At 43.8% G+C, this 25,088-nt stretch overlaps 1 protein-coding gene across 1 annotated transcript in view; it reads left to right on the top strand.

The window, feature by feature from the left end:
- Positions 1 to 25,088, top strand: part of RAB11FIP4 (RAB11 family interacting protein 4) — a 93,675-nt gene that overhangs the window by 18,363 nt on the left and 50,224 nt on the right. Inside the window, exons 2-3 of the mRNA XM_065647865.1 lie at positions 10,616 to 10,703; positions 17,135 to 17,223. Coding sequence (XP_065503937.1) covers positions 10,616 to 10,703; positions 17,135 to 17,223 — 177 coding nt within the window. The remainder of the gene's footprint in view (positions 1 to 10,615; positions 10,704 to 17,134; positions 17,224 to 25,088) is intronic.

The following is a 25,088-nucleotide window of genomic DNA, read 5'->3' as shown; positions in this document are numbered from 1 at the left end:
GGTCTGTCTGCGATCGTACCCCCCAGCAGGGCAGTCAAGGCTTGGTGGGGAGCTCTGAACCCACAGGAGGTTTGGCTGTTTACTGCTGACACTGAAGGCACTGCTGAGGTGGGCAGCACTTGCTTAGTTCCCAACCCGTGGCATCCTCCCCAGTGAGGAGACCTACGGTGAGCCTTTGGTTTTGTGCAGCTTTAGACTGAGGTTTGTTGGTGGAAGGCTTTCAAAGTAAAACTCTGTGGCTTCCCTTAAGCTCTGTGCTTGCCCTTCATCTTCCCAAGTCCTTCATTCACCCACATTCTGTAAAATTGATAGTAGCAAGGACACAAACATTACCTTATAACATTTCTTGCCTCTGTACAAATGTTACCTCAGTTTCTTTGGCGTGAAGATTGACCTCCTGCTGGTGCTGATGCTGCCATTCAGCGGTGCACCATTCAATGTACACTGCACTCTGAGAGCCTCCTTTCATTTAATTATTATTATTTGTTCATTTTTATCCCAGACAAAGCGTGTGCTAGGGCAGCAGCCTTTGAAAGGTCTTGCCATCATTATCTGCAAGTGTGGCAGTAATTCAGTTATTGCAGCTTTCCATAATTCTCACTAGTGCAGCAGTGTAAATAAACAGGGAGCAGTGAGATGCATGATGGGAGACGGAAGCAATTTAGCCACAAGAGTTTATCATCAAGATACAAAATACCCTGGAGCAGCGAAATTGTCTCCTTTGCCAGCTCATGGCTCTCTGACCGCTGGCTGGATAGATTGCGCCCTTTTTTCTTCACTGACAAAATATTCCTTTTTGCAGAGCCTCTGTGCTTCCCCTGATCCCACTGCTGGATGAAAACTACATGAAAGAGCTGTACTGATGCTGTTCCAGAGAGATGCGGAGCCTCCCTGTGTGCAGGGAAGGTTCAGCAGAGACTGAAGATGTTTGCATAGAGAGTTATATTGGGCAGGCTCTGGTTTGGTGGCTGTGTTTTGAGGGGCATGTGTAAGGCTTTCCTGATGGTCACTTTAAAGAGGGATTCCTATTACAGTGAAGAGCAAAAACATTTTGTCAGCTCTCAGTAGGAAGTAACGTGTCCTATTCTGTGGCTCCTCATCCCATCTAAGTCTGCAAAATGATGGAGGTGATGAGCTCCTTTGTCATGAGATGTGTGGGAAGGTACCCTTTGTATGCAGGTTTGGAAAAACAATCTGTACCAGTGTTTCTGGACTCTAGGATGGCAGACAGTCCAAAACCAAGAGTGCACTGGGCAAAACCACACAGCTAGCAGGTTCAAAACTGGTGCCTTTTTGTAATTCTCAGCACTTTGCTTTTGTACTGGTCCTGCCTAATGAGGCTTTGACAAACCTGGCTGTAAAGAAATTTATTCTGTACCAATGAAGGGGGAGTATGTTGAGTGGTATAGGGAGTCCTGACTGCTGGACCCTATCTGAATGATGGTGACCACTGGAAAGTGATATCTGTCCAAAGAAGGTTAAAGTCCTGGTATGAGACAAGTTTGATTTAAGTCCCTCATCATAATGATGCCTTCCAGCATCTCTCAAATAAAGGGCTAAGTGTTGTTTGCCAAGGTTTAGAAATTTATTGCAAAAGCACTTTTCAGAGTTAAATACCTCCCTGTAGTTTCGGTGATCTATAGATTTTATGGCCACTAAGTTCTTCTAGCATGACTTTCATTGTATAATATAGTACAAGTGGTTCCTGAGTCAAGTCCATTGCTTCTGGCTTTGTTCAAGGTCATGTTTAGTATGGTGCTAAGGGAGCTCTTTCCCCCGCTTATCTGCTTCCCTCCCCTTGTTAGCCCTGTCTGGTGTGATGTCAGATTTTAAAGATGTGATGGCAAATTGTCCGGAGTGTTTAAACTGGCAACTGAAGTGAAGAAGAGCTTGTGAACTGAAAGGCCGAGAAGGGAGTGTAAGCGTCTACTCTGACTTCTAGTTTAGAAATAATGTTTTACTGTATGTGTACCTGGTGCACATCGACAGGGGCACACGTGCACACAAACACCTTGATTCCATAGGCAGTGATGCTACAGTCCAGCTTATATTTCTGCTCAGGAAAACAGGGTTTTTCCAGTAGCCAAATCTCTGTTTCAAAATCTGCCATTCCTCCTCAGTCCCTGGGCCCAGCACTTTTTACAGTCCATCTGTTTCTGGATGAGAAGGTAAAATCACATGCCAGCAGAGAAAATTACCTTTGTGTTAGATGTTATCTTTTCAATAGTGTGTACAGAGAGCTGACAATACTGGGTCCAGTCCCTCACTGAGCTTCTTACAATACCAATACTAATTGATAACAGTTGAATTGGGCACACTTCTAAAACACAAAAGTACAATCCTATCATAGCTGTGCACTTTTATTTTGTTTCTCTTTGTGTTAGGCTTTGAATCTTGCTTCCATTCAGCCTTCTAACCGTTAAGAGGAACTAATATCAACCAGACTGTAACGGCTAATGAGGACGCAGAGCACAAGAAGTGCTGTGACATGAAGCACCCTTGTACAGCTTCTAGAGCTGGATAGAGCATGCATTTTCTATGCACACAGGCTTATTTAATCTATCCCTTTCTACACAAAAATGCTGGCTAATTATCATTCCTTCTAATGTCCTTCCCAGGGTAGATCAAAGAGCAATGTGGATTTCTACATGTGATTTTTATACAGTGAAAATTTCCTCCATTGCAGTTTGAATGAAGCATTTCTGTGCGAGGGAATCGCTCATGACATGGAGGGGGCATCTGGGCCTGGAGCTGCCAGTTGCCACGAGCCACAGGGGAATTAGAGCAGATTAACGCTCTGTGAGCACTATGGTCAGGAATCTGCCTGCTTGTGTGAGCTGATGCAGCAGGGACTCCCTCCTTCCCTCAGCCCCCGGTAGCTTTGCTCTTTGGGGTTCGTTGTTTCCCTCTCTCAGCATTAGCTACCCGGACTCTGCTCTGCCACCGCGGTCCCTGCCTGCTTGCCTGCACTTTCCCTTTCTTGACGTCAGAGGAGTCAGCTGCTGTTCAAACCTGTCAACCTCATGTAATTATCCCCCGTAGAGAGTGGTACTTACTGCACATTTCCTCCTCTGTTTCTTAGCGAAAGGACGTTATCTCTCAGCCACACTTTCCTGAAAGGTTAAGCGTCTTTCTCTTCAACTAAGTGGAAGATTGTTCCGTTAATCATACCTTTCTGCCTGATGTTTGTAATCTTAACTAATGTGTGTCTCCCTGTGCTAGATTCATCCAGTACTTGTTCCTCCCTGGATTTGTGTCAAAGCATTAATTTGCCGTGAAATTTCTTTCATTCAGTTTAATTTCAGGACTGCTGCTCAGGCATTTGCATTTGAGATCAGATCTCAAGACCTACATTTCATCCTCTGTGTCTGTGAGCATACCAAATGCCAAGTACATACCGTTTTAACAGCTGGCTTCAAAATTCGTTTCAGGAGACCAGGCTGAGAGAGCTGAGGATGCCCAAATTGTGCTGCCTCGGGCAGGTCTCTGGCTGGCTCTCAGACCACCATCTAAATTGGTTTTGGAAGCAGATGTGTGTGGAACACAGAGCTGTGTTCTGATTGCACGCTGTTTGGTTAGTTTTATGCATTAAGGAGAGAAAGTAACAATGAAAGCACATAGTCAAGAGAAGTGACTAAGTGTAACACATGCTTTGTACCTCTGAGGCTGGAAAACCAACCTGTAAGGATGTTGCTAACAACACCAGGTGATACTGTATCTCAGGAATCTGCCATTGCACTTGGCTGTGTTTTTGACCTGTGAGTCAGAGATGAACAAACAGAGTGCCATCACAGGACTGGCACAGTGTCTTGTTCTGACTTTGCCTAAGCCGCACGGTCTGGAGTCACTGCCTGGATGTCAGCACAAGCCTTGAGCACACATGGAGCGGTGGCCCTGGCTTTAGGGTCTGGTTTGGTGTATTTTCTGCAGCTTCTGTTTGGCTTTGGGCACTGCATTTTTTCCGTGGTATACGGGATGCCTGAGCTGCGTGCAGTGACCTACCTACCAGTCATGGTTCACACTCGCTGTGCTCTCCCCACCCTCTCCAGCCTCTTCTGCTGCTCTTTGGTATTCTGTTTGTTCTTTGCATATGATAACACCTCAATTAAAATGTGACTGCAGATGTGTCAGCAAGGAAGGCGCTGAGAAAGTGTTGGCTGATGAGCTGGCACTGTGTGCCCCACCTCTCTCCCCAGTTTTACTTCAAAAAATTATAATTATTCCCTGGAGTAGATCCCATTTGGCTGATGTCTCACAACTGGAAGCCATGAAAACCATTATTCTGTGTAAGTTCCTTTTGTGTACCGATGAGAATGATCACACACACTGCAAGCTGCAGAGAGGAAGAATATTTTTTCTGAAAATGAATCCACGCTGCATCACTTGTAGATAAGCCTGATGTTACCCAAACATTTTCCTCCTTGTTGTTTAAAGGCAAAGCATGCTGCACCCACGTGACCAATTGCCTACTTCTCTTGAGATCTGACTATTTTATGCTATATTTGACTTACGCTAATGAATGAGACGATAATGGGCTGTGCTTCATTTCAGCTTGTCACAGCTTTTGCTAACAGCCTTGTTTTCCAGGCAGCCTTGCTTTGGGTTGTGGTAGAAGTGGAGGAGAAGGTGTTAATGCAGCCTTGCTTATTTTAGCAAGTGAGTGAATCAGTGGTTTTAGGAAAACAGTTCAACGTGTTAACCCTTTGTTTTCCAGAGCAACACAAAAAAAATCTCTGTAGAGCGAACAGATGGCTCTGGCATATTTTTAGCCTTTCTCTCTGTTCCCATGGTATTCCAGACTGTGTGGGATTCCCTGTAGACTGTTGTAAGATTGGTGGGCCCAGCCATATATCTTGTTTTGCAACAAGGGAAGTGGAATCCTGTTCAAATCAGCTCTGTTTAAGTAACTTTAAATGAGAGGTTCTCACCTATGGGATCGTGGATGGTGGGGAAGCCTGTAGAGGGATGTTGCTCTTATGATTCTGGTGCTTGCTTATTGTCAGGTGCTACATTAGATTAGGAGGGACAAAATAAATGAAAAATACTGTTCTAGTGGTATTGTCTGTGTAAGCAATTGATGCATCCAAAGGTGTAGATAGCAGAGGAGAAAATCACCAGGGGTTGAGTGGTCTCCGGCTTGCAGATAGGATGGGGGAAAGTAGTTTCGGTAGCTGTGAACGGTCTCTTTGGGATATGTACTCTGAGGAAGTTCTGGAAACTTCTTAATTCCAGGCAATGATTCTTTTTGGGTGTGGTCACATTCAGCACTATTCACATGCACCCTGTTTCAGAGTTTATTGGTGGTTCTCTGTGGTCATGAAATGTTTTGTTCAGGCAACATGAGAGTGACTTACTGAAGAGGACGCTGCCTGGAGAGCTATGACATCTGGGCCACAGGGACTTTAAAAAAGCCTGAACCTGGGGGCTGGTTAAAGAGCCACAGGTGGCTCTCGGCACACGTGGTGGCCGCGTTGCCTGGCACAGCTCAGCTGGCACAAGTCCTGCCTCTGCATTTCACACCATGAAGGTGTAAACTTACACCCCTTCTCCAGGTGCGGAAAAAGCCAGTCTGTTAAAATCAAGGCGAGTGCAGTTCTGCTGCTCTCTGTATAAATCATGTGGGAGCCTTTCTAATTCCACCCTGCAGCATTTACATATTTAATCTCTTTTTGCTTTTTTTGAGATTTTTCACAAATGCTTCTGCTTCAGGAGATCCTGCCCAAATGTTGCAGTCACAGCACAGCCTGACCTTTCCTGCAAGTCCTTGTCTTGCCATTCTCACAGCTCTGAGGTGTTCCCTGCTTGCACTTCAGCATGAGACGTGCTCACAGACTCCTGCGGTATGAAAGCGAACTGCTGAGATGAATTGTTTATTTCAAATGGCATCTTCTGGCTGTTACTTGGATCCTGCTGTAAGATTTCAGTGGATGGAGCCAGTGTGGGGTCCCTCAGAACTCAATTACATCTGGATCTAACAAATTTTCTTTGTGTTAACAAAATCTCTTCTGTGCTGGTCAGTTTTTGAAGAAAATTCAGTGCAGTCAGTAGAAGTCTGAGTTTCTTCTTGCCTGGAAATGGAAATAGGGTTCAGTTCCAGTCAGAAAATCTTTGCTGGAAAAAAATACCTAGCTTTTCTGGCAGCATCAGTAGAAGAGCTGGCCAGGAGTCCTGAGAGGGTTCATAGCCTTAGAGCTGAGAATCCAGCCCCTCCTGGTTCCTGAGCTAAGCCTGAGCCACAAAGCCTCAGTCTTTCACCTCTGTGTTGCATCCGGAACTTGTATTTTGAACAAGAGGGTCTCTGGTGGAAGAATATTCTGCCTCAATTTATTGTCCACTGCTTTGTACTGCTAATTCCTCCTCATTAATGTGCATCTCTGCCTTGGTCAGTTTTGATTTCAAAATTGTTTCTTCACACTGAATCTTGTCCCTTTATTTTCATTGTAGAGACTCCTTACAGTGTTCCTCGTGGACTCTTATGTGTCGAATAGCAGCAGGGGGCAAACATCTCTCTGCAGCACAGTCAGCATTGCTGGGAAACTCAGCAGAGAGGAGGCAAATGCTTTGGCTGAAGTGACCTGTGATTACAATGGAGAAATATGTTTGCATTGAAAGGATAATCGCCCATTCATCCAAGCAGGTTAAACAATAGGGACAGAGGGTTTGGTTTTCTCCGATTGTTTCCCAAAGCAAAAACGATTGATGTCTTCCCTCTGAGACTATTGGATGTCTACTGAGGGTTCACTGGAGAGAACCTTGCAGCTGACAAAAGAACCAGCTAGATTATTGAACCTGCAGCTATTTTTTTCTGTTATTGTCCTCTTCCTACAATGAAGAACTAGTTAGCAATCCAGACCTTGTTTGTGCTGTCCCATGTGGTGGGGGACGCCCCTGTGCAGCCATGCAGAGAAAAGCGTCGGTCCCCAGCCCAAAACAGTCTCTAGCTCATCGTGATGGCTTATGATGTTAAGCGCTGGAGACCATGGTATGTTCCCTGTGCTGCCTGTAGGTATTGAAACAATCACATGGGCATTTCAGCACTGAATTGTGGCAGCAGTTGGTTTTGCAGCTGTGTCCCTTGTAATGGGATCAGCATCTCAGCACTGTCTAGAGATACTGGGGCTCAGGAGCCTGACGTGCCCAGGACAGGCGCAGCCTGCGGGTTCCACGGCTCCAAAAAGGGGCTGAGTTGCCCTTTCCACAAACGGGGCTGAAAGTGGCTGCTCCCTCATCTGCCAGAGGGTGCCCGAGCTGTGAGCCCAGGGATTGGTGACTGCAAAAAAGGCTTCTCTGTCATGCAGCCTGATGGTTGGGCTGACAAGCCCTTAACGTTTCCAAAGGCCATAAATAAGCATTACAACTTCTGATTAATTGCTGGGAGCCAACCCTTTCTGAGGAGATTAGGACATTATTTCTCCACAAAGTGAAGCAGAAGGATAGTTGACACAGTAGCGGCTGCAGAGAAGATTTAGGGGTAGCTGTGATGGCATAGTTTACTTGGCCAAAGCTTGAAACTGAGCTTAATTTTAAGTAATGCCTTCAGTCTGAAATTAACTAGGAAGAGCTTCTGGACTTATCCCAGAAAGCTATTGGTAAAAACGCATGATCAAGTGCATTATAGGCTCAAAACTCTGTGCAAATATGCAGGGATTTATGCACAATACATGTATGTATATCAATGCACAAACTCTATGCAAGTATCCACCTAAACATAGTCCCAGTTGATTAAAATCCTTGTAGCCCCTGACCTTTTTCTGGGAGCTGTGTTGATTAGCGCTGGCTGAAGATGAGAGCACTAGTAGCATAAATTCCATCAGGCAGTTCTGTAAATTCTTCATCATCTCCTGCACTGATGTCAGTTATTTGCAAAATAAAATCTAATTGTAAAGCTGGAAAATTAAATTTGGGGAAAACTGGGGACTGAAGCACTTTGCTCAGGTGATAATTTAATTTACTGTTAAAACATTGCTTAGACCTAAATGTGAATGTATTCTCTGTTCCTCCATTGTACACACATTCAGGCATATAACATCTTACTTAATTTGTTTTAAAATGTATATTGTGTATGGGTGAGCAACTGGCAGACTACAATCGTTGGATCAGCTCTGAGAAATAAACTTAATGTGCCCCATTCACTGAGAACCTCCAGTGACACTGCTGTGTTATAGCACAATATTAAGCAGCGTAGAGGCTTCCCAGCTGGCTGCAGGAATCTGTGCATTAAAACCTAAAACACAATTTGTTGCCTCTTAGCAAAAGACCTACAGGAAATAGGATTCTCTAAAGCAACCCCGCGAGCACCTGAAATAGTATTTGCTGACATGGCCATGATGGGAGCTTGCCATTAGTCAGAGAGAGTTACAGGCTGATGTTGTAACCTGGCACGCTGGTGTCTGGTAGATTTTGTTGCTGTGTCCATGAGGGGACAGATGCTCAGCTAGTGGCCACACCAAGGTCTTCAGCAGAGCCCCAGACCCAGGCTGGGTTACACCAGTGGACACATCTGCCATGTATTTAAGCTACTACAGTGGTCAGGAAGATTTTCCACTGTAAAATCTTGCTGCTCCCAGCCTCAATGGCCTGTTTGATTATGCTGGTTTGGATGCACCCAAAAATACTTGGAAGAAAGGGATTTCTGCCACTGCTTCACCTTTCTGTACCATCTGTGTTGTTTGCGAAGTTGAACAGGGATAACAGTGACCCAGCTCTCCCATACCAAGTGTGTCTCTACTTAATTGGTTTCAGTAAGGATTTCCAGCTCGTCTTGGATGCATTAAATGCACACTGCAGTTTCTGGTGAAGTTGCTGGTTTGGAAACGGAAGCATGTTTTCTGATGCTATAAATTAGTGGCGCTACAGTAATTGCTTGTGATACCCAATGTAGGAATTTGATCATGAGTTGCACGGCAGCTGACAGGTGGGCTCTGCTGCCCACCTGGCAGGACTTGAGCTGTTGAAGCTTTCTGCAATAAGAAAGTTTTAAGAAGATTTCTGACTTGTCATGGGCTCTGAACTCATACAGCTCCTTATTTGCCCTGCCTACGTGAGTGGATTTTTTTTTTTTCTAAGAAAAGGAGAGGGGGAAAGTATTCCACGTAAGGATCAGATTGTTCCTTTCTCATTCACCATAGAGTTTTGCATGTGAGTAAAAAAATTGCCATTTTCTCGTCCAGATTTGCTTGTTCCTAAATGAGGCCTTTGGCTGATCATGACATTTATGGGCACAGAGAGAATTTATAAGCACTGAGAGCATCTGAAGGAAGAAGTGTCATGCGCACACATTAGTGCATTATCTGCAGGGCTTTAAGAAACTGCTAGGGTTTTGCAAGCATATTAAAAAAAAAAAAAAAAAGAGAAACTGGGTCATCTGGATTCATTTGCTGCATATCTTTCCAGCTGGGCTTTTGTTGCTGCTCAGACTGACACATCTGAGCTCACATTGCAGACTCCAGGACTGTGCACGTCCTACGTGTCTGCTGTCCTGGCCTCCTGTGCTCCTCTGGTTTATACTCCAGGGTGTCTGGGGGCCCAGGTCAGGGTCAGCGTTGTGCTGCAGTGGATGGTGATCTCTCTCAGCAGCAGCCAGAGGCTGCCTGTGCCTCAGTGAGGAACCTGCTGGGTACAACACGCACAGGGACATGCGGAGACTTATTGTACAATGTCACACAGCCTATTTCACAGAGTGGAGAACAGCCAGAGCTGGGGTGTCCCAGCCCTGTGCCCACCTCCCCAGACTGTTCTGCCTCTCTCCTTCTTCAATTACTTATTTCTCTATTCCTTTATTCTAGACAGCACATCACACAGCAGCCTGTACTGTCTAGGCTGCTTTTCTCCCTCTTCCTCAAAACCCTCGTGAAAAATCTGCCAGACCTTCTTTAGGGCAAATGCCAGTTTGGTGGCTGTGTTTCAATTCAGTGTAATCTCATTTTGTGGTGAGTAGTGATCAGAAAGGCTAAACTGTGAAGCTGAGATTATAAGCAATAAGTACATTGCTTGTTTGCATAGTATACTGAACAGAACTATTCTCTCTCATCACATGAATCTTTTCTGGGCTGTTAATATACTTCTATTTCCCTATACAAAACCTGTATTCTCTGCTGTGGCAAGGAAGTTTCATTTGATCCCAGTGCTCTTGAGTTTTCTCTCCTATCATCTGGATTCTTCAGGGAATGAGGCATCTATGGTTGTGCACATCTTTATCTGTTCTTTCTCAGTAACTTTTGATGAGAGGGTTGAAGATCACTAAGGTTTTAAGTTCCTATGAGCTGCACACTCAGCAAGGGCTCCTAGGGAAGGAGATCCTGTTAGCACCCTGCTCTAAGATGAGAGGCTAGGTTGCAGATTCACCCCTTATTAAGCTCTTGAGATCCACACAGGAGAGTATTAATGTGTCCCAGCTGTAGAAGTGTTTTGCTCAGAGCACATGTCTTACTCAGCACTAGATAATCCAACTAAAAAACATGATTTCTCCTTGCAGAACAATTTGTTGGCTGATTCAAGTGATCGTTACAGGTTTTTTTTCCGCTCGGGGTTTTCTGTAGAACATATAGGCTAGCTGAGCAACGGATGAAGCACCAAGCTCAGCACATATTTTATGATTTTTTTTTTTTTTTTTTAGGTGGAAAAACTGGCAAAGTACTTGGACCCAAATGATTTGGGAAGAATCAATTTTAAGGACTTCTGTCATGGAGTTTTTGCTATCAAAGGTATGTGCATTTTTCTTAAAAATAATCCACTTCAGTTCCACTAGTGTTTCTCTGGTTGTAAAAAATGTAATTATGAAAGACATCCTCTCTCTTGACTGTGGTTATTCATGGGGACAGTCAGGCAACTCCGGGAACAGAGCCAGTATATTTTTCCTTTTTGTGCATCTCAAGTATCAGTTGTAAGCAGTGCTAGAATTCCTGTATCCACAGGTGCTTGTGTATTGGTTTACTGTTGGTTTTTCTCAACAAATGTGATGTAGTTTAAAGACAAATGTAGCAGAATAACGAATAGCTTTGTGGTTAGCAGGCAGTGCTAAAGTCTGATACTTCCAGGTGCTCATCTGTTTCTGCTGCTGATTTACCTAAGGAAGTTAGAGAGCCCGTGGGCTTTAGTTTCTCTGCTAGGAAATATAAGACTATTCTACTCCCCTTGAGGTATCCGCAAGGTATAGTTAATACATGTTTTCAAAGTACTTGGGGACATGTATTGGAATGAAGGGGTTAATTACAGGTTGGCCATGCAAGCCCTGAAGAGAGAGACCAGGTGGATCAAACCATCTCCTTTGCAAGGAAACCTAGTTCTCTTCAGAAGAGGTAGACATTCTAATGCTTCAGAGCTCAGCCAAAGGACAGCAAAGCAGTGAAGAGGGACTTAGCTGTTTTGCTGCTGATTAGTTTTCTGGCTTCGTATAGCAACATAATCCAGCCTGCTCTTTTCTGGGCACGTAGTATGTCCTTAGTAAAGTGCCAGAGTGCTATCACAGCCCAGAGGCTTCACTTCAGGGATGGGATGGACGTCACAGCGATCATATTGGGATTCCAGGAGAAGCCTCTGAAGAGTCTGCTGTGATGAGATTATTACAGAGCCGTAATGATGCAAGAATGTAACACCACAGCAATTTTAATTAAAGTTTATGGCAGCCAAGGACAGTGTATAATTATGTAAAATTACAGTGAGAATCTGCTCTCAGTCCATGTTCATCGAGATACCTTCCAAGGTAACACTAATGTGTTTGAAGAGAAGGCACTAGAAAGCCCAGAAGAAATGTTAATACGTTAGCGCACAGAAATCTATATTAGAGGTTTTCCTTGTCCAGGAAATGCTGTAGCAAACTGGGTTCTAGGTTAAATAAAACACAAGCTCTGGAAATCATCTGGTAATTCAGAGTCTAAAGATGTGCACAAATGCACAAAATATGATCAGGAAGGGAAAGATGTGACCCAGAAGAACATCTCTCCTGTAATAACCTTGTCCACAGTGGGCAGTACCCTCGGTGAAGGAGTGGGCAGCTATATTCCGTTACTGTGAGGGACAGTGTGTGCATATTGACAGTTATCAGAGAGTGATGATGCCTTGGGAGTTTTCATCCTTGCTCACCTTGTGCAAACTGATTCACATATTCATATCCTAAGATCTAGTCCTGCAAAGACGTGACGGAATCAAACTCTCTGGAATACCTTGTACTCCAAGTTTATGAGTAGCTTAAAGCCCTTATGTGGAGCATATTACGGGTGGGGTCCAAATCTTATGCTTGGTGGATATCAGTTTGTATATGTGAACAAGGAAACCGTCCAACTCTGCAGCATCACCTAGAGCTCTCTCAGCACATCATTAGCGTTGTCAACACTTACACAGTGTCACTGCCAAGCGTGTATAATTGCAGGAGCAGTTGTATCTATTTCTGATAAGACATTGTTATTCATGCTTTCACAGCATCTCTTTAGGAAAGCTGGTTCTATTGCTCACCCCGCAGCATGGAAGTTTTATTGGTCTTTAGCTACCAGCCATATTTTTCTTACAAATGAAATTGGTCATCTTAAAGTTCAGAAAGGATATGTCTACCTTTTGGAATGGAAAGCCTCCACCGTCTTGTTACCTCTCACTTTTCAGAGCAGCCATATCCCATGGGTAACAGCAGGCTTGTTATTGAACAAAAAGCAATTTGTCTTGGCAGCAAGAGATTATAAATATGATTCTTTAACATCTCAGCCTATTGCAATTGCTTGGGGCAATCAGATTAATAGAGCAAAATGAGATCCTATTATGCCAGTGTTTTTCTTCAGTAATGGAGTATGAAGCCATGTTATTCTTAGCACTGGAAGCCAAATGTTTAAATTCAAGCTTTACTATACGAATGCCTTGCCATATGTCTTATTTGTAAGACTTCAGATTCATTTGTCTCATAAATGCTTGCCTTTATAGAATGCTGGAGAAATTTTTTGCTGCACAGAGGTAACAATAGTGTTGTGGGGTTTTTTGGCAGTTCAGTTAGAGCATGAGGTTTGAAGCATCTGGAACAACACAGGGAAATCTCAGTGGTAAAGAATTGACTTCTGATGATGTTGATTTAGGCATTTCAGATCCAGGTACAGATCTTAGCAAAAAACTAAATGTTGGAACCTGAAAAAATCCCAAACATTGGAGTGTTCAACATCTGCTTTGTAACTGGTTGGTAGCATCTCTTGCTGCAAGGAGAAACCCCAGACTGTGGCTCTAAAATCTCCATAAACCAGGGCATTGTTCACTCTTGGATGGTACAAATGAAAAGTGTTGTGTTCCCTTACAAGTGGACATCAAGCCTTGGCTCCTCCTTAGTGCCTCTGAGCTGGGTAAACCTCATGCCATATGAGTCATGTACCTCAGAGCAGCTGCTGGGACTATCAGGTGGAAAAGACAATTAATCTTCAGCTGCTGAGTAGGAGGAACTGTGGGGAAGGATGTGCTGAGGAGTCTCACTAACAACAGGGACCTTTGGAAGTGACGGAGAGGACTTTTTCAAGTGGAGGTATCTATGCTAGAGGGGAGAAACTCATTCCCACTGTGTCTCTGGGGTGGAATACTGGACAATCAGGGTGCTTTCTATTTATGGGAAGCTTTGCTTCTTTCTACTCGTCCTTTGTGGATTAAAGGACTTAAGCTCAGCATCTGTGCTGAGCCCCTGCTCTCTAGGCTGCTTTCCCCATGCAATTAGGCTCTGTCAGAGCCAGGGACAGGCTTGCCATCAAACTTAAAGCTTTGCAGCAATTTCATTGGAATGCCAGAATATGAAGGTTTTATTCGTGCTGAAGCTGCCCTCCCTATCTTCTCACTGCATGGCTTTATTTCTAATAACTGCATCAATCTGGAGAGCAATTGTCATGAAATAACACCTGTACCCTCTTACCTAGCAGCTGTGTCAAAGCCAGTGTCATCTAAGAAGTGGCACTGCTTAGAGACTTTGAGAGCAGCCAGAGCATCGCTCAAAGGCTGAATTCCCATTGATTTCAGCATGGTCAGCGTGAGATCCATTACTGTTTGCTCAGTGGAGTCAATGACTGGTTTTGCTGTACTGGATTTATTGTACTGATCCAGTAAATATTTTCTGCCACTTGTAATACTTAAAGGCTTCAGTGGAACCATTATTTCTGATGTGCAGTGCAGGGTGATGGGTTCCACAGCCAGATGTGTTTGCAGGACCAGGATCTTGGTACATTTAGCAGGGTCTAATGAGGTCTGACCTGTTCTTTCTATTTTAAGATTTGTGTTGTCTTTCCAGTAGTCTCTCTGCTTTGATACTCCACTTAAAAAAAAAAAAAAAACCCAAGCCCTGACAAATAAAGGGTGAGCTCCCTCTACTGACCTTGGTGTCAGAGCTCCCAGAGATGAGAGGGTACAGCACAAATACAAATTAGTGCAGAATTAAAAGGTAAAGGCAAGTGTATTCCAAGTTTATAGGTTATTCTAAGCATGAAAACAGCACTGCTGTGTATCAGCTGGAGAGTAATGGCTTTCATAATGGTAGGGACTGAGCCACCTTAGCACAGAGAATTTCTGCATAATGAATCTTTGTGCTATAGCAGAATCGCTATTTTTTCAGATGAAATCATACAGCCTGTTTTTCTCCTGGAGCAAGAGTCTTTTCCTCATCTTGTAGAAGTTTTAAGGACATTTAAGTTATGCTTTGTTACGATATTTGAAAATGGAGAGTTCTTGGAGCTCCTTCATAGTCATTAACCGTGTGGAAGTAGCACAGTTGTGAATTTATACGCTTCCCCACCTGCAGCAGTAGCAAACTTTGAATCCTCAAAATAGTAACACAGACCATTATGTGCCTTCAAAAAATCCATCTCTCTGCTTCCCTGGATCTTTAGGCATGTAATTACTGCAGTTGGCTGGAAAGCTTCTAGAAGCAGTTTTATGTGAGCACATAAAAGTTAAAAGGTAGACATGTTTCTCCATGAGTTTCTAGTGAATTTGCTGAAAATTCCAGTAATACAGATTTGCCCAAAGCTTTAAAGAAATGCTCAAGAAGGGATGTTGGCTGTTCTGGTATCTCAGATTGTGACACGTTATCTGGACTGTGAAAGAATACGAAAATAGTGTCATATGAAATTTGATGATTTGTTTTCCAAAGCAGAATATTTCTGGCCACCTGTTTCACTGGAGATTTTCTGTTTGCTTTTATAGTTTCATTTAGATGCCCCAGACAAACATAAGTCTTACCAAACCAGTGCCGAGTTTTGACCATCTCTTTTAACTAACTTTAAAATCTAAGTTGCTGTCCCGTAGCTGGGAACAGTACTGTACCTGCTTTGCCCTGGAGATTCAGTATGGAATAGGCAATGGACATGTTGCAGTCATGTAAAAGGAGTTTATTTGCCTGACACCAGTATTTGTAATATATACCACTACCAAAGACCAGGACAGCTGCACTGGTATGGGAGCTATAGCTGGAAGCACAAGCACAGATGTATAGCTCATAGCTATAGATCTCAGACTTCACCGTACTCCATGACTGGAGTTGGTTTCATGAATCTGTCCATTCTTTCAAGAGTAACTTATTGACAGGAGCAGAACTTGGAGTGGCTCTAAGGAGAAGGGCTATTACATAAATGTGAAGAGCTGAGCTCTCCTGTTGTAAATTACACTATAACTGTTTAATGACCTGAAGTTGGTTACTCTTAAAAGTACTTCAGAGTTTTCTAAGACTCAACTAAATTTTACTAAATACTAAATACAGCCTGAAACCATAAATGAGTCTAACACACCATTAAAGATCCAAGGGTAGATAAAGTAAAAAGTTTTTGCTGTAAGGAGAAATGCCAGGAACCAACTACATTCAATTAGGTAACCAAATTTGATTTCCTATAGTATTGAAATTGTTTAATTGCCTGTGAAAATTGCCTGATGCAGCATGGGTTAAATCTTCTTGGAGCATTTGCAGGAAATGGCTTTGCTGCAATTGTGTTTATTTGTGGCCAGAATGTCTGTTTGCAAACTGACTGTTGGGGTGTGAAAAAAAACTTTTTTTTAAATGAAACTGAAGGTAAATTTGCAAAATTATCTTATAAGAGAAGTTGTGTCTGGCATCCTGAGTGAACTGAAGAAGTGAAAGGTTTACATCTTCCCCATCAGTGACTTGTAAAACACTTTCTTCACCGTTGATGAGGAGTGGCCCGAGAAGACCAGCCCCACCATCCTCCAGAGTTAAGAGTTTCTGATTTGTGTCTTGACAGGGATAATTCACACTTACGTTACTCTGTTACCTCTGGCTCACCTGCCTCATGGATGGGTATCAGTGTGTAATGTCACAGCCAAATGTGTTGCGTTAGTGATGGGATAGAAGAGAGAAATACTGCTGGATAATTGCAGCTTCCAAGTAGGACAGTGTACAACACATGGTGAGGTGTCACACATCTTAGGCCCAAGGCTGTAAGCTGGTTATTCTAAATAATCTGGCCTGATATTCCTGCCTTCTGCAGCTCAACATGCCAAATGCAGTCATTTGTAATTAATGGGGAATTAGACATTTGGTGATTTCAGTGTTTCTATATTTGTCTCAGGTTTTCAGATGAGAGGAGGAGTGCGGGAAACACAGACATTGATTTTTCCAGCTGTTAATGTGATTGTTAACAAAAGCAAACACAGAAGCTGGAAATCTCTGGTTGCAATGCATAGATATTTGCTTGCCAAACACTATGCTCTTTTTGAAGGGGAATTTGTGACATTTAGGTATTGCCCCCTTGTCACTAGACCAGAGGAAATCAGAAGCAGCTCCACTACTAATGTGCAACAGGCACTGGCTCATGCCGAGCCTGCAAATCCAGTGTTCGACTTCAGAGTTTTGGGTTGCTCAGGGGTGGGTTTCTATCCCGCAGGATAGTTTGCCAAGCCAAGCAATGCTCAGCTTTTCATTGCAGTGTAGCATATCCACGCTGAGAGTCAGCGTTAGTGTAACTGCACTTAAATAAAGTGCCGCATGCTGGATATGTGCTGTGCAGAACTCTGAGGGCAGAGCTTTGTTAAAGCTATTTAAACATATTCCAGAGCTAACTTTAGAGGTTTTGTGCATACAGACTAGCTAAAAACCGGTTTCTTCCTCTATTGTGCATACAGTCTCCGGGAAGATAAACTCTCTGCCTGACCATTTGCTCTCATTTCTCTTTGCCAGGCTGTGAGGAATTACTAAAAGATGTCCTGTCTCCTGAAAACTCTGGGCCTCCGCACTACGAGCCACAGTATGTCGATTACTATTACCAGGTAAGAGAAGCACTAATTCTGTCTCATGTCAGTGGGCTGCAGAAGCCTCTGGAGTGATGTGTAGGTGGGTCATTGTAAAGGCTGTTGTTTTACTTGGCCTGTTGACTCCTCCTTCCCAGATTGATGGCTGTTAGCAAGTTTTCCACACTGGTTTAAGCTGCATTTAACACAGGGTAGCTGTCGGCTAGTGTGAGAGTATTTAGGATTTGGATAGCATTGCTCTTACAAAACTCACTGTTTGCTTGGCTGTGAAGGGAGACGAGCTCGCTGGCACCACACAAGTGGAAAACACTGATTTGTATCTAATTAAATAGTCCAACTTTGTAGCTGAACAAGTCCTCAGAGACCTTCTGCAGATAATAAACAGGGACTCAACAGCTGCTGGGAAGCAGGAACAATACACCTTTGGTAACCTTGATAGTATTTTGGCTGGTGGGTATAGCATATTTTCAGGCTATTAAAGGTCTGCATCTGTATCCTTAATTTGACAGTGTCTGCACAGTTTAACAAGCACAACAATGTTAAGCTTCCTTAAAGCATCTGTTTGTCTCTCCTTCATTTTACTTTGGTTTTCATCACCTCCACCCATGTAAATTCTTAAGATTAAAGCTACAGTTAGCATTGTACATTCAGATAAGGATTGCATGTCAATGGTGTTATGAGACTGCAAGTGATCCTGAAATCAGCAGGAAAAGCATTTTACCTTCCCAGATGATGAAGTGTGAGAAAAATACTCATGTATTGAGGAAAGACAGGCGATAAGCATGCTGGTGTTACAGCACTTCATGGTGTTATACAAAATGGTTTCTAGTGTTCTTACAGAAAGTATAGAGACATTTCCTTCAGTTTAGTGCAGAAGATGTCTGTCACAAGATGGAAGGAGCCCTCCAAGACTGCAAACGGTAGGGCAGAATTTGGTCATAAATTTATTTAAGAAGGGAGAGTTGTCTGGGCTTGCTGGCTCTTTTGCTTGACGAAAATGCCTGGCTGGTTTCAGTATCTGGGCTGTGGCAGGCTGACACCACCATCACTCTGCTGGTTTCTAAAACCCTATTTTTTTGTAACTGATGACATAGATACCCGCCATGCTGTTGCTTGGTTACCTTAATAGGTAACCAAATGCCCTGTTTTGCAATAGATGATAGAGGCTATAAAATGGGTAGCAGGCTCTCTGCAAACACTAGATGTTCCCTGATTGCTATGCAGACATTGCGGGCTGGTTCTGATGCTCTTTGAAGGCAGGCGGCATGGTCGTTGGGTCTTTATTCCTCAGGGATTTCACATCTGCAGTCATCCAAAGCTGTGCTGTGGAGAGTGCTTGAAGATAAACTGTGAGGTGGCTGCAAACTGCACCACTCTTGCCAACCATCCGCCTGGAGAGCCCAAGGGTGGGAGCTGCAGTTGCTAATCCTGATCGCAACTGCTGAGTTTCTTGTCTGAGTTCTAGATTTGTGCATCTGGGAGAGGAAGGGAGCAGAGGGTTGACCCCTCCTGTTCAGAAAGAGCTGATCCAGCAGTGCTGTGGTGGAAGCCTTGCTGATGGCTCCTGAGTAGGACTTCTGATGTCCACCAGCCACCCTGTGTGGTCCCTGCAGCGGGTGGCATCGCTGTGGTAGAGCCCAGCAAGTGTTTGCCCACTTTACTCGGGCCAGTGCAGTATTTGTGCAGTCTCTGAGCAGAAGCACGTTCTTTCCCGCCTGCCCGCAGGGCAGATGAGCCATCGTGGTGGGGAGAGGACATTGTTGTACACCCCATGCTTGCCCCACAGCTCCTCTGCACAGCTGCCCTCCAGAGGGGACCGTTTAATCTTCAATTTCCAGGTCTTTCAGGTGCAGTTTGGAAACTGTTCGCTAGATGTCAGTTAAAGACTGGGAAAAAGCATTGAGTCAGGCTGCAGCGGGTACGTTAGCACATACAGAGAAGCTGCTCCAAAGAAACGGGAGGATGGGACTGCAGTTCGGAGTTAGCAGTCGTAGACGCTCGCAGCTCCAGGACCTATAAATAAACCCCTTTGTGTATGGATTCGGAGTCTGGTGATCTGGCTAAGGTCTGTATTGTGTTCCATTTGAGGCACTGCCTCAGTCAAGCGCAGGTTATTGTATAATTTCTGTCTCTTACAGCCTTTAGACAGATAACAGAAATGCTCTGAATTTCCCAAAAGTTAATTTATCAATCCTGAATTCCTTTCACAGCTGCTATGGCCTCACCTCTTGTTTTAGCTCCAGTTTGAAGGGAGACAAAAGCCTTCCTAGCCCAGTGTGCAGGATTTGCTTTGTGGCAAGCATCTGGTAGCACTTGAGAGCCCTTGGATGGCCTTTTGGAGACAGTAACCAACAGCAAGTCCAAGCTGAAATATGTGTGTGAAAACCCAGACTCATACTGAGCCAGCTCAAACAAAGCAAAGTGCCTGTGTCTGGTATTCCCGAATGGCTGGCTCGGGGCCTTCCCGGGCACCTGGCCAGCCAGCAGCACTAGCCACAGGACTCTGAGGGAATTAGGCTGGCCGCATCTGCAGCTCCCTGGCCAAGGTTTGCATTGCAGGCTCTAGGAAGCAGTGACCTGGCTCTAAGTGCTCTTTCGTCTGAGCATCTCGGTTTGGGGAAAAAGGAATCGGCAATGGGAGCTGGATTTTTCAGCTCTTCACATGGTGTATTTTGGCTGTTCAGATTTGAAGGGGACCTGGATCTAGATCACCTGGATAGATGACAGGAGGTTGAATGACAGATCTTGGACCCTCTCACCACCAGCTAGCAGGGTACCTATTCCAGTAGCTACGTATGGTGGGACAGACTATGTATTTTTACATGTTATTGCATTTTCATCTGAAATCAGTGCCCAAATGCCATACATGCAAACCCAATGAAAGAGCATGCTGTAAGATGTGGTAATAGCAGGGTCCTTTTTTAAACAAGGCTGTTTGTTTCTTATTAAATGTTGCTGTATTGAGTCGCTGCTTCCCATTTTTTCTGCTGTTCTAACCTGTAAATAAGAGTGTGAATCTGCCTTTTAACAGGGTACACACATTGCTGCATGTCAAAGAATGAGCTGCTTTTTGAGTCCTGCGTGTGTTTGCCTGCCTGCCAAGTGATTAATTACACTGTATGAACAGCAGAAAAATTGTTGAAACATGACAAATTAATTGTGTTTGCATCTGGGATGGAGCTGGGACTACTAGCTGATCTGCTGCTTTGAAAATATTTTCAGTAGCAATTAGGAGTCCCCCACTGGCTTCTGAATTTTTTTTTCCCCGCTAGCTGCTTGAGGTTATCTGCTAATATCTGTGTCAGAACAGGGAGGGCGTTTCTGCGCTGGAAGAAGACTGATCCAAATGGGTTTTTCATTAGGCTGTGGAAGAACGTAGCAGTCCGGGACACAGCCGGCCTGAGGAAAGGTGAAGGGCCATTTGCATAGGTCTCCTTTGTCAGCCTGGAATTGCAGGGTTTATCTCCAGTTGTGCTGTCTCTTGCTATTTATTGAAAAGCAAAGCCCAGGAAAGCATTGAATATTTTCTCGAACTCAAACTTGCAATTCTCTTCTTGTTATTCTCGTCTTAAATAAAGCTCTCCTTTTTTTTTTTTTCCACTGAGGATATCCCTTTCGCCAGGCCTGCCAGCAGTTGCAGCAATTCTAGCAGTGGCTCCACCTTGACAGTGGTCAAGAGTTGCCAGTGTTCTTGGGCAAGATGATTGACCTCATTTGTCAAGAGGATTTTCTCGATACTATTTTTCCTAACATTAAACCCAGGCATTGCCTAACTGTTAATGCAAAATACATCTTTCCTTCTGCTTTCTGTGGTAGCATTGACAGACACTCCAATCTTAGCATAGGCAAAGGTGTTAAGATGTTATTAAGTTGGAAATACCTTTCCAAGCGAGAGCCAAGAGAAAAAACAGTGTATGTGGTGAGAGGCAATATTAAATACAGCAAATTGAAGCACTTTTTTTCCTCTGTTTCTTATCAGCCTCCAGTTTTCTCCACCACCCACACTCTCAGTCACTCTTGGCTCGCATTGTGTTTTCAGCCTCGCATGTGAAGACTTCCCTGCCCGTGCTCGAGACACTTGGGGTGTTTATGCTACACAGCGATCAGCACAGTGCGTGTTTGCAAACTCCTTCCCTTCCCAAGCTGATGGTGGGCTCTTGTGTCCTGCCGTCACTGTGGGACCCGCACTGGGACTATGAGCAGCTCATCCTAACGTCTCCTCAAGAAGCTGAGAGAGAAGCTGTGTCTTCATTCCCTCAGTAGTTAAAACCTGGGACATGTATGTCCCAGTACTTCTGTTGGGGAATATTCTGGCTTGAGCCTTTCTCTTGGGTATGCCAAGGGAAGCAGATGTTTCCCTGTTTTCCCTGGTCAAATCTAGAAGTCTGGTTTATGTTTGGTGCTCCTAAATCTCCCAGGTTCTTTCCCCTCAGCTTCTGCTGCATCCCCTGGGAAATGAGTATGCTCAGCATCTTCAGGGACAGCCTTTTGGGAGGCCCAGCCTAGGGACTGATCCCAGCCCAGGAACTGATCCCAGCCCCTGCTGAAATCAGTACAAAGGCTTCTCAGACCCTGGCAGGAGTGAGGTCAATGCCTTGGGTTGTTCCTGAGGTGGTCATTGCCTGAATCGCTTGCTAGAGCGGGGGGAAGAAAAGCTTGATACAGGGAGAAAAGTCCATGTTCCTAGATAGGACCAGGCAGGATTCTACACAGGCAACACACTGTCTGCACTGATGAGAACTTTATTGGAACCTCTAAGGGCAGCATTCTCAGCAATTCATTTTTTCCTATTTTTTTTTTTTCCAAGCACCAGAAAGCAACATTAACTACAACTGCTGAGAAACCCCCAGTGAACAATTACCCAGAGCAATGAAGAGCACAGCATGCCCCTATATGGGACTAATTTGCATGGAAATTGCCTGCATTCACCTGGCAATATTCTGAATTATATTTTTTTATGTCCATGCATACATGCAAAAATGTGTCCTTCCTACAAAACACCTGCATAAAAATAATCTCCCTTTCTGGCTGCTGAAGCTGATTACAAAATGCTGCCCTGAAGAACTGCTGTACAGAGAATGAGTAGTTTTGCATTCGGGACAAGGTAGGCGTCTTCCAACAAAATAAATGCTGACTCCTCCAAACATAGCCATAAAAGAGATTTGAGGAGTATTTTCTCTTTCAAAACCAGTTTGAATTTTTCATTTGGTGGAATATCACACACTGACATTTTTAAAGGGGAAATTACTTTTTCCCTGATTTGTTTTTGCTTGGTTGTTGTATAAAACACACAGAATACAAAAGAAGTGAAACACTCCAGCCCGGTCAAAAAATATTTCTTCCATTTCTCAAAATGTGTTTTGGATTTTCTTTTGAGAAAAATGCGAGGGTTTGACCTTCTCATCCTGAGCTAAGCCAGGAAAATATTTTGAAATCTAAGAGCTCCCAGGCTGGGAGAAATGTTTTCCCACCTAGTTCTTGCCATAACACCCCAGTAGATGAGCTTTGCTCCCTCCAACTGCAATCCCACCGTGTGACCCCAGCAGGAGACTCTGCAGGGCCGGGGTGACCTGAGAAAGATGCTGCTCAAGTTTCTGTAGCCCCCAGAACAGAGCATCTCAGTGCAGGAGTGCATATTCATCTTTTGGGGGCTGGGAAGCTGGGCTGAATTTGTGTGTGTTGGCGTTTTTTGCACAAATTCTGCCAGTTAGCTGGTTTAAATTTTAAGCACCTGCTCTTGCAGGTGAACTACTGTAATACAAACTTAAATCAATAAGGGACCAAACATTATTCACTTCTCACAGGGACTTGTCTAAGCCAAAATATGCTGTTTCTTAGGGCTATATTGGGCTGGGTGGTTTGAAATGGGTGAAAGTGTGGCTGCCTGGGCCAGCCATCCTTGCTGTGACTTGGTGATGGAGCTGAAGTTCCAACCATCGTGTCCTTCCAGGTATCTTCAGGAAAGTCACCTCCTGCACTTATATTTGTTATTAACAATTACTGTTTTTTGAGTATTTCTGCTCTGTGGCCCAGGTAGGGTTTTGTATGGCATTCAAAAGCTTTACCATTTGAAAGCCTGTCACCTGTCTCTTTGACAGAACCTCTGTTTAATAGACATTTTCTGTCTTATCCCTATTTTTTCTTTCCGAGGCATTATCTTCAAGCTCTTAATCTGCTAATTTTCTGACTGAGCAGACCTTTGGGGGTGGTTTTTCTGGAATTGTCAGTTGCCGTGGTAAAATATTCCTCCCATCCTTGTATCTCCATGGATAAAACAATTTAGGCCGTGGCTCAGTCTTTGGGTAGAAGCTGTGAAATGACTGGAAACTAAAAGTTGGTCTTTTTCTATCAAGGATGTCTCATCACTATTGATTTAATCCTTGAGGTAAGTATGGCTTTGTGGTTTAGTCCTTTTTGCCTTTTGTTTGCTGTACTGAAAAGCTGTCCACTTTAATTTGCAGTGTATCTTGAATACAGCATTCTTAACAACATGAGCAAAAGAAATATTATGACAGCGCTTCACTATGTACTGTACTCCAGTGAAAGAAATATAACAGCTTGGGCAGAGGGTGGTGAATGAGTCTTGACTCTCATAAATGGCCTTTGGGGAATACTGAAACATCTGTAGTAAAAGTAGCCACGTAAGAGGCAGTGCATGTCACATTTGGTGGGTTTCTGGACACTTGTGTGACAAAATGAGGATATCTTTGCCCTACAGTTCATAAACTTGAAATTAGCTCTTGCCTCCTTGCCTCTTTACTCTCTATTCTGCTTCATATCTTTTCTCCTTGCTGCTCTGGGAAATTTGTTCTGCGTTTATGGAAGAATTTGGGATGTAGAATGATGATCTTGGAATATTTTCAATGGGAAGCCTGTGAAATTGAAATATAGGATTTTTTTTTTTTTTTTAGTAAAAAGCATTGATTTAAGTAGGTCTATCTTTTTCTTTTTTTCTTTTTTTTTTTCATCAGAAGAAAGTTCTGTGTAGACCTCTAAAGCTGGTTGATAAAGCCAAGATTCCAGGTTATTATGAAACTGTAGAGAGAAAGTCAACCACGAAGAGATCTTCTAGCTAAACAAAACCAATGAAATCCCTCATTGCACAAGCAAACAGAAAGGATTTGACTGCTGCTTTTCTGCCTTCTAGCCTTGCTGTCCAAACTGTGTATTATTTGGAGGCAGCTTCTCTCATTTTTCAATACAAAAGAGCTGCACATACTGCTAGGAATTTTCCCACTTACATAAAAAAGTTCTTCTGTAGGAGAAATTTTACAGGAATCATTTCTGTCACAGCTGCTGCTATGCTGGCCACAATATTTTAGGGTTCAAACATGTGCTTTCAGTAGCCTCAAGAACTGCCACCAAAATGGCCCATGCAGTTCATGAAATTGCCTGACGTTTTTCTTAGTTATGAAAGTTTTAGAACACCTTACCTACTTCCTTCTTGTCGCATTTCACCCCCACCCCTTGCAATGTCCAAAATCCCCACAAAACCACGTGGAATTTGGCCAACCCATTCAGGTGTCCCCCCAGCAGCGCTGAGTCCTGCCTCCCGTTGCCGGAGGCTGCACAACTGTTCCAAATTAAACCATCGTACTCAACTGGGCTCACAGAGCTAAAAATTAAATCTCGATTATCTTGTCTATTTTTAGAAGCTGGAGAAGAATCAAAACATGATTTTAAAAAAAATATTTTTTTTTTTTTACATGCTACAGTGGAGACTGTATTTGTCTGGATGGAGACAGGGTTTGCCAGTACAGTCACACATCTGGGCTGCGATAACCAATTTGTTACTGAACAGGAAGAAAAAGTAGGCCAGCCTACAAGAGAGTATCGAGGAATTACTCCTGAGGGATTTGTGCTACACCGCCTCCAGCAGCTGA

Source organism: Caloenas nicobarica, chromosome 18, assembly GCF_036013445.1.
Source record: "Caloenas nicobarica isolate bCalNic1 chromosome 18, bCalNic1.hap1, whole genome shotgun sequence".
NCBI classification, from domain to species: domain Eukaryota; kingdom Metazoa; phylum Chordata; class Aves; order Columbiformes; family Columbidae; genus Caloenas; species Caloenas nicobarica.
This window is presented reverse-complemented; position numbering and strand designations above follow the sequence as displayed.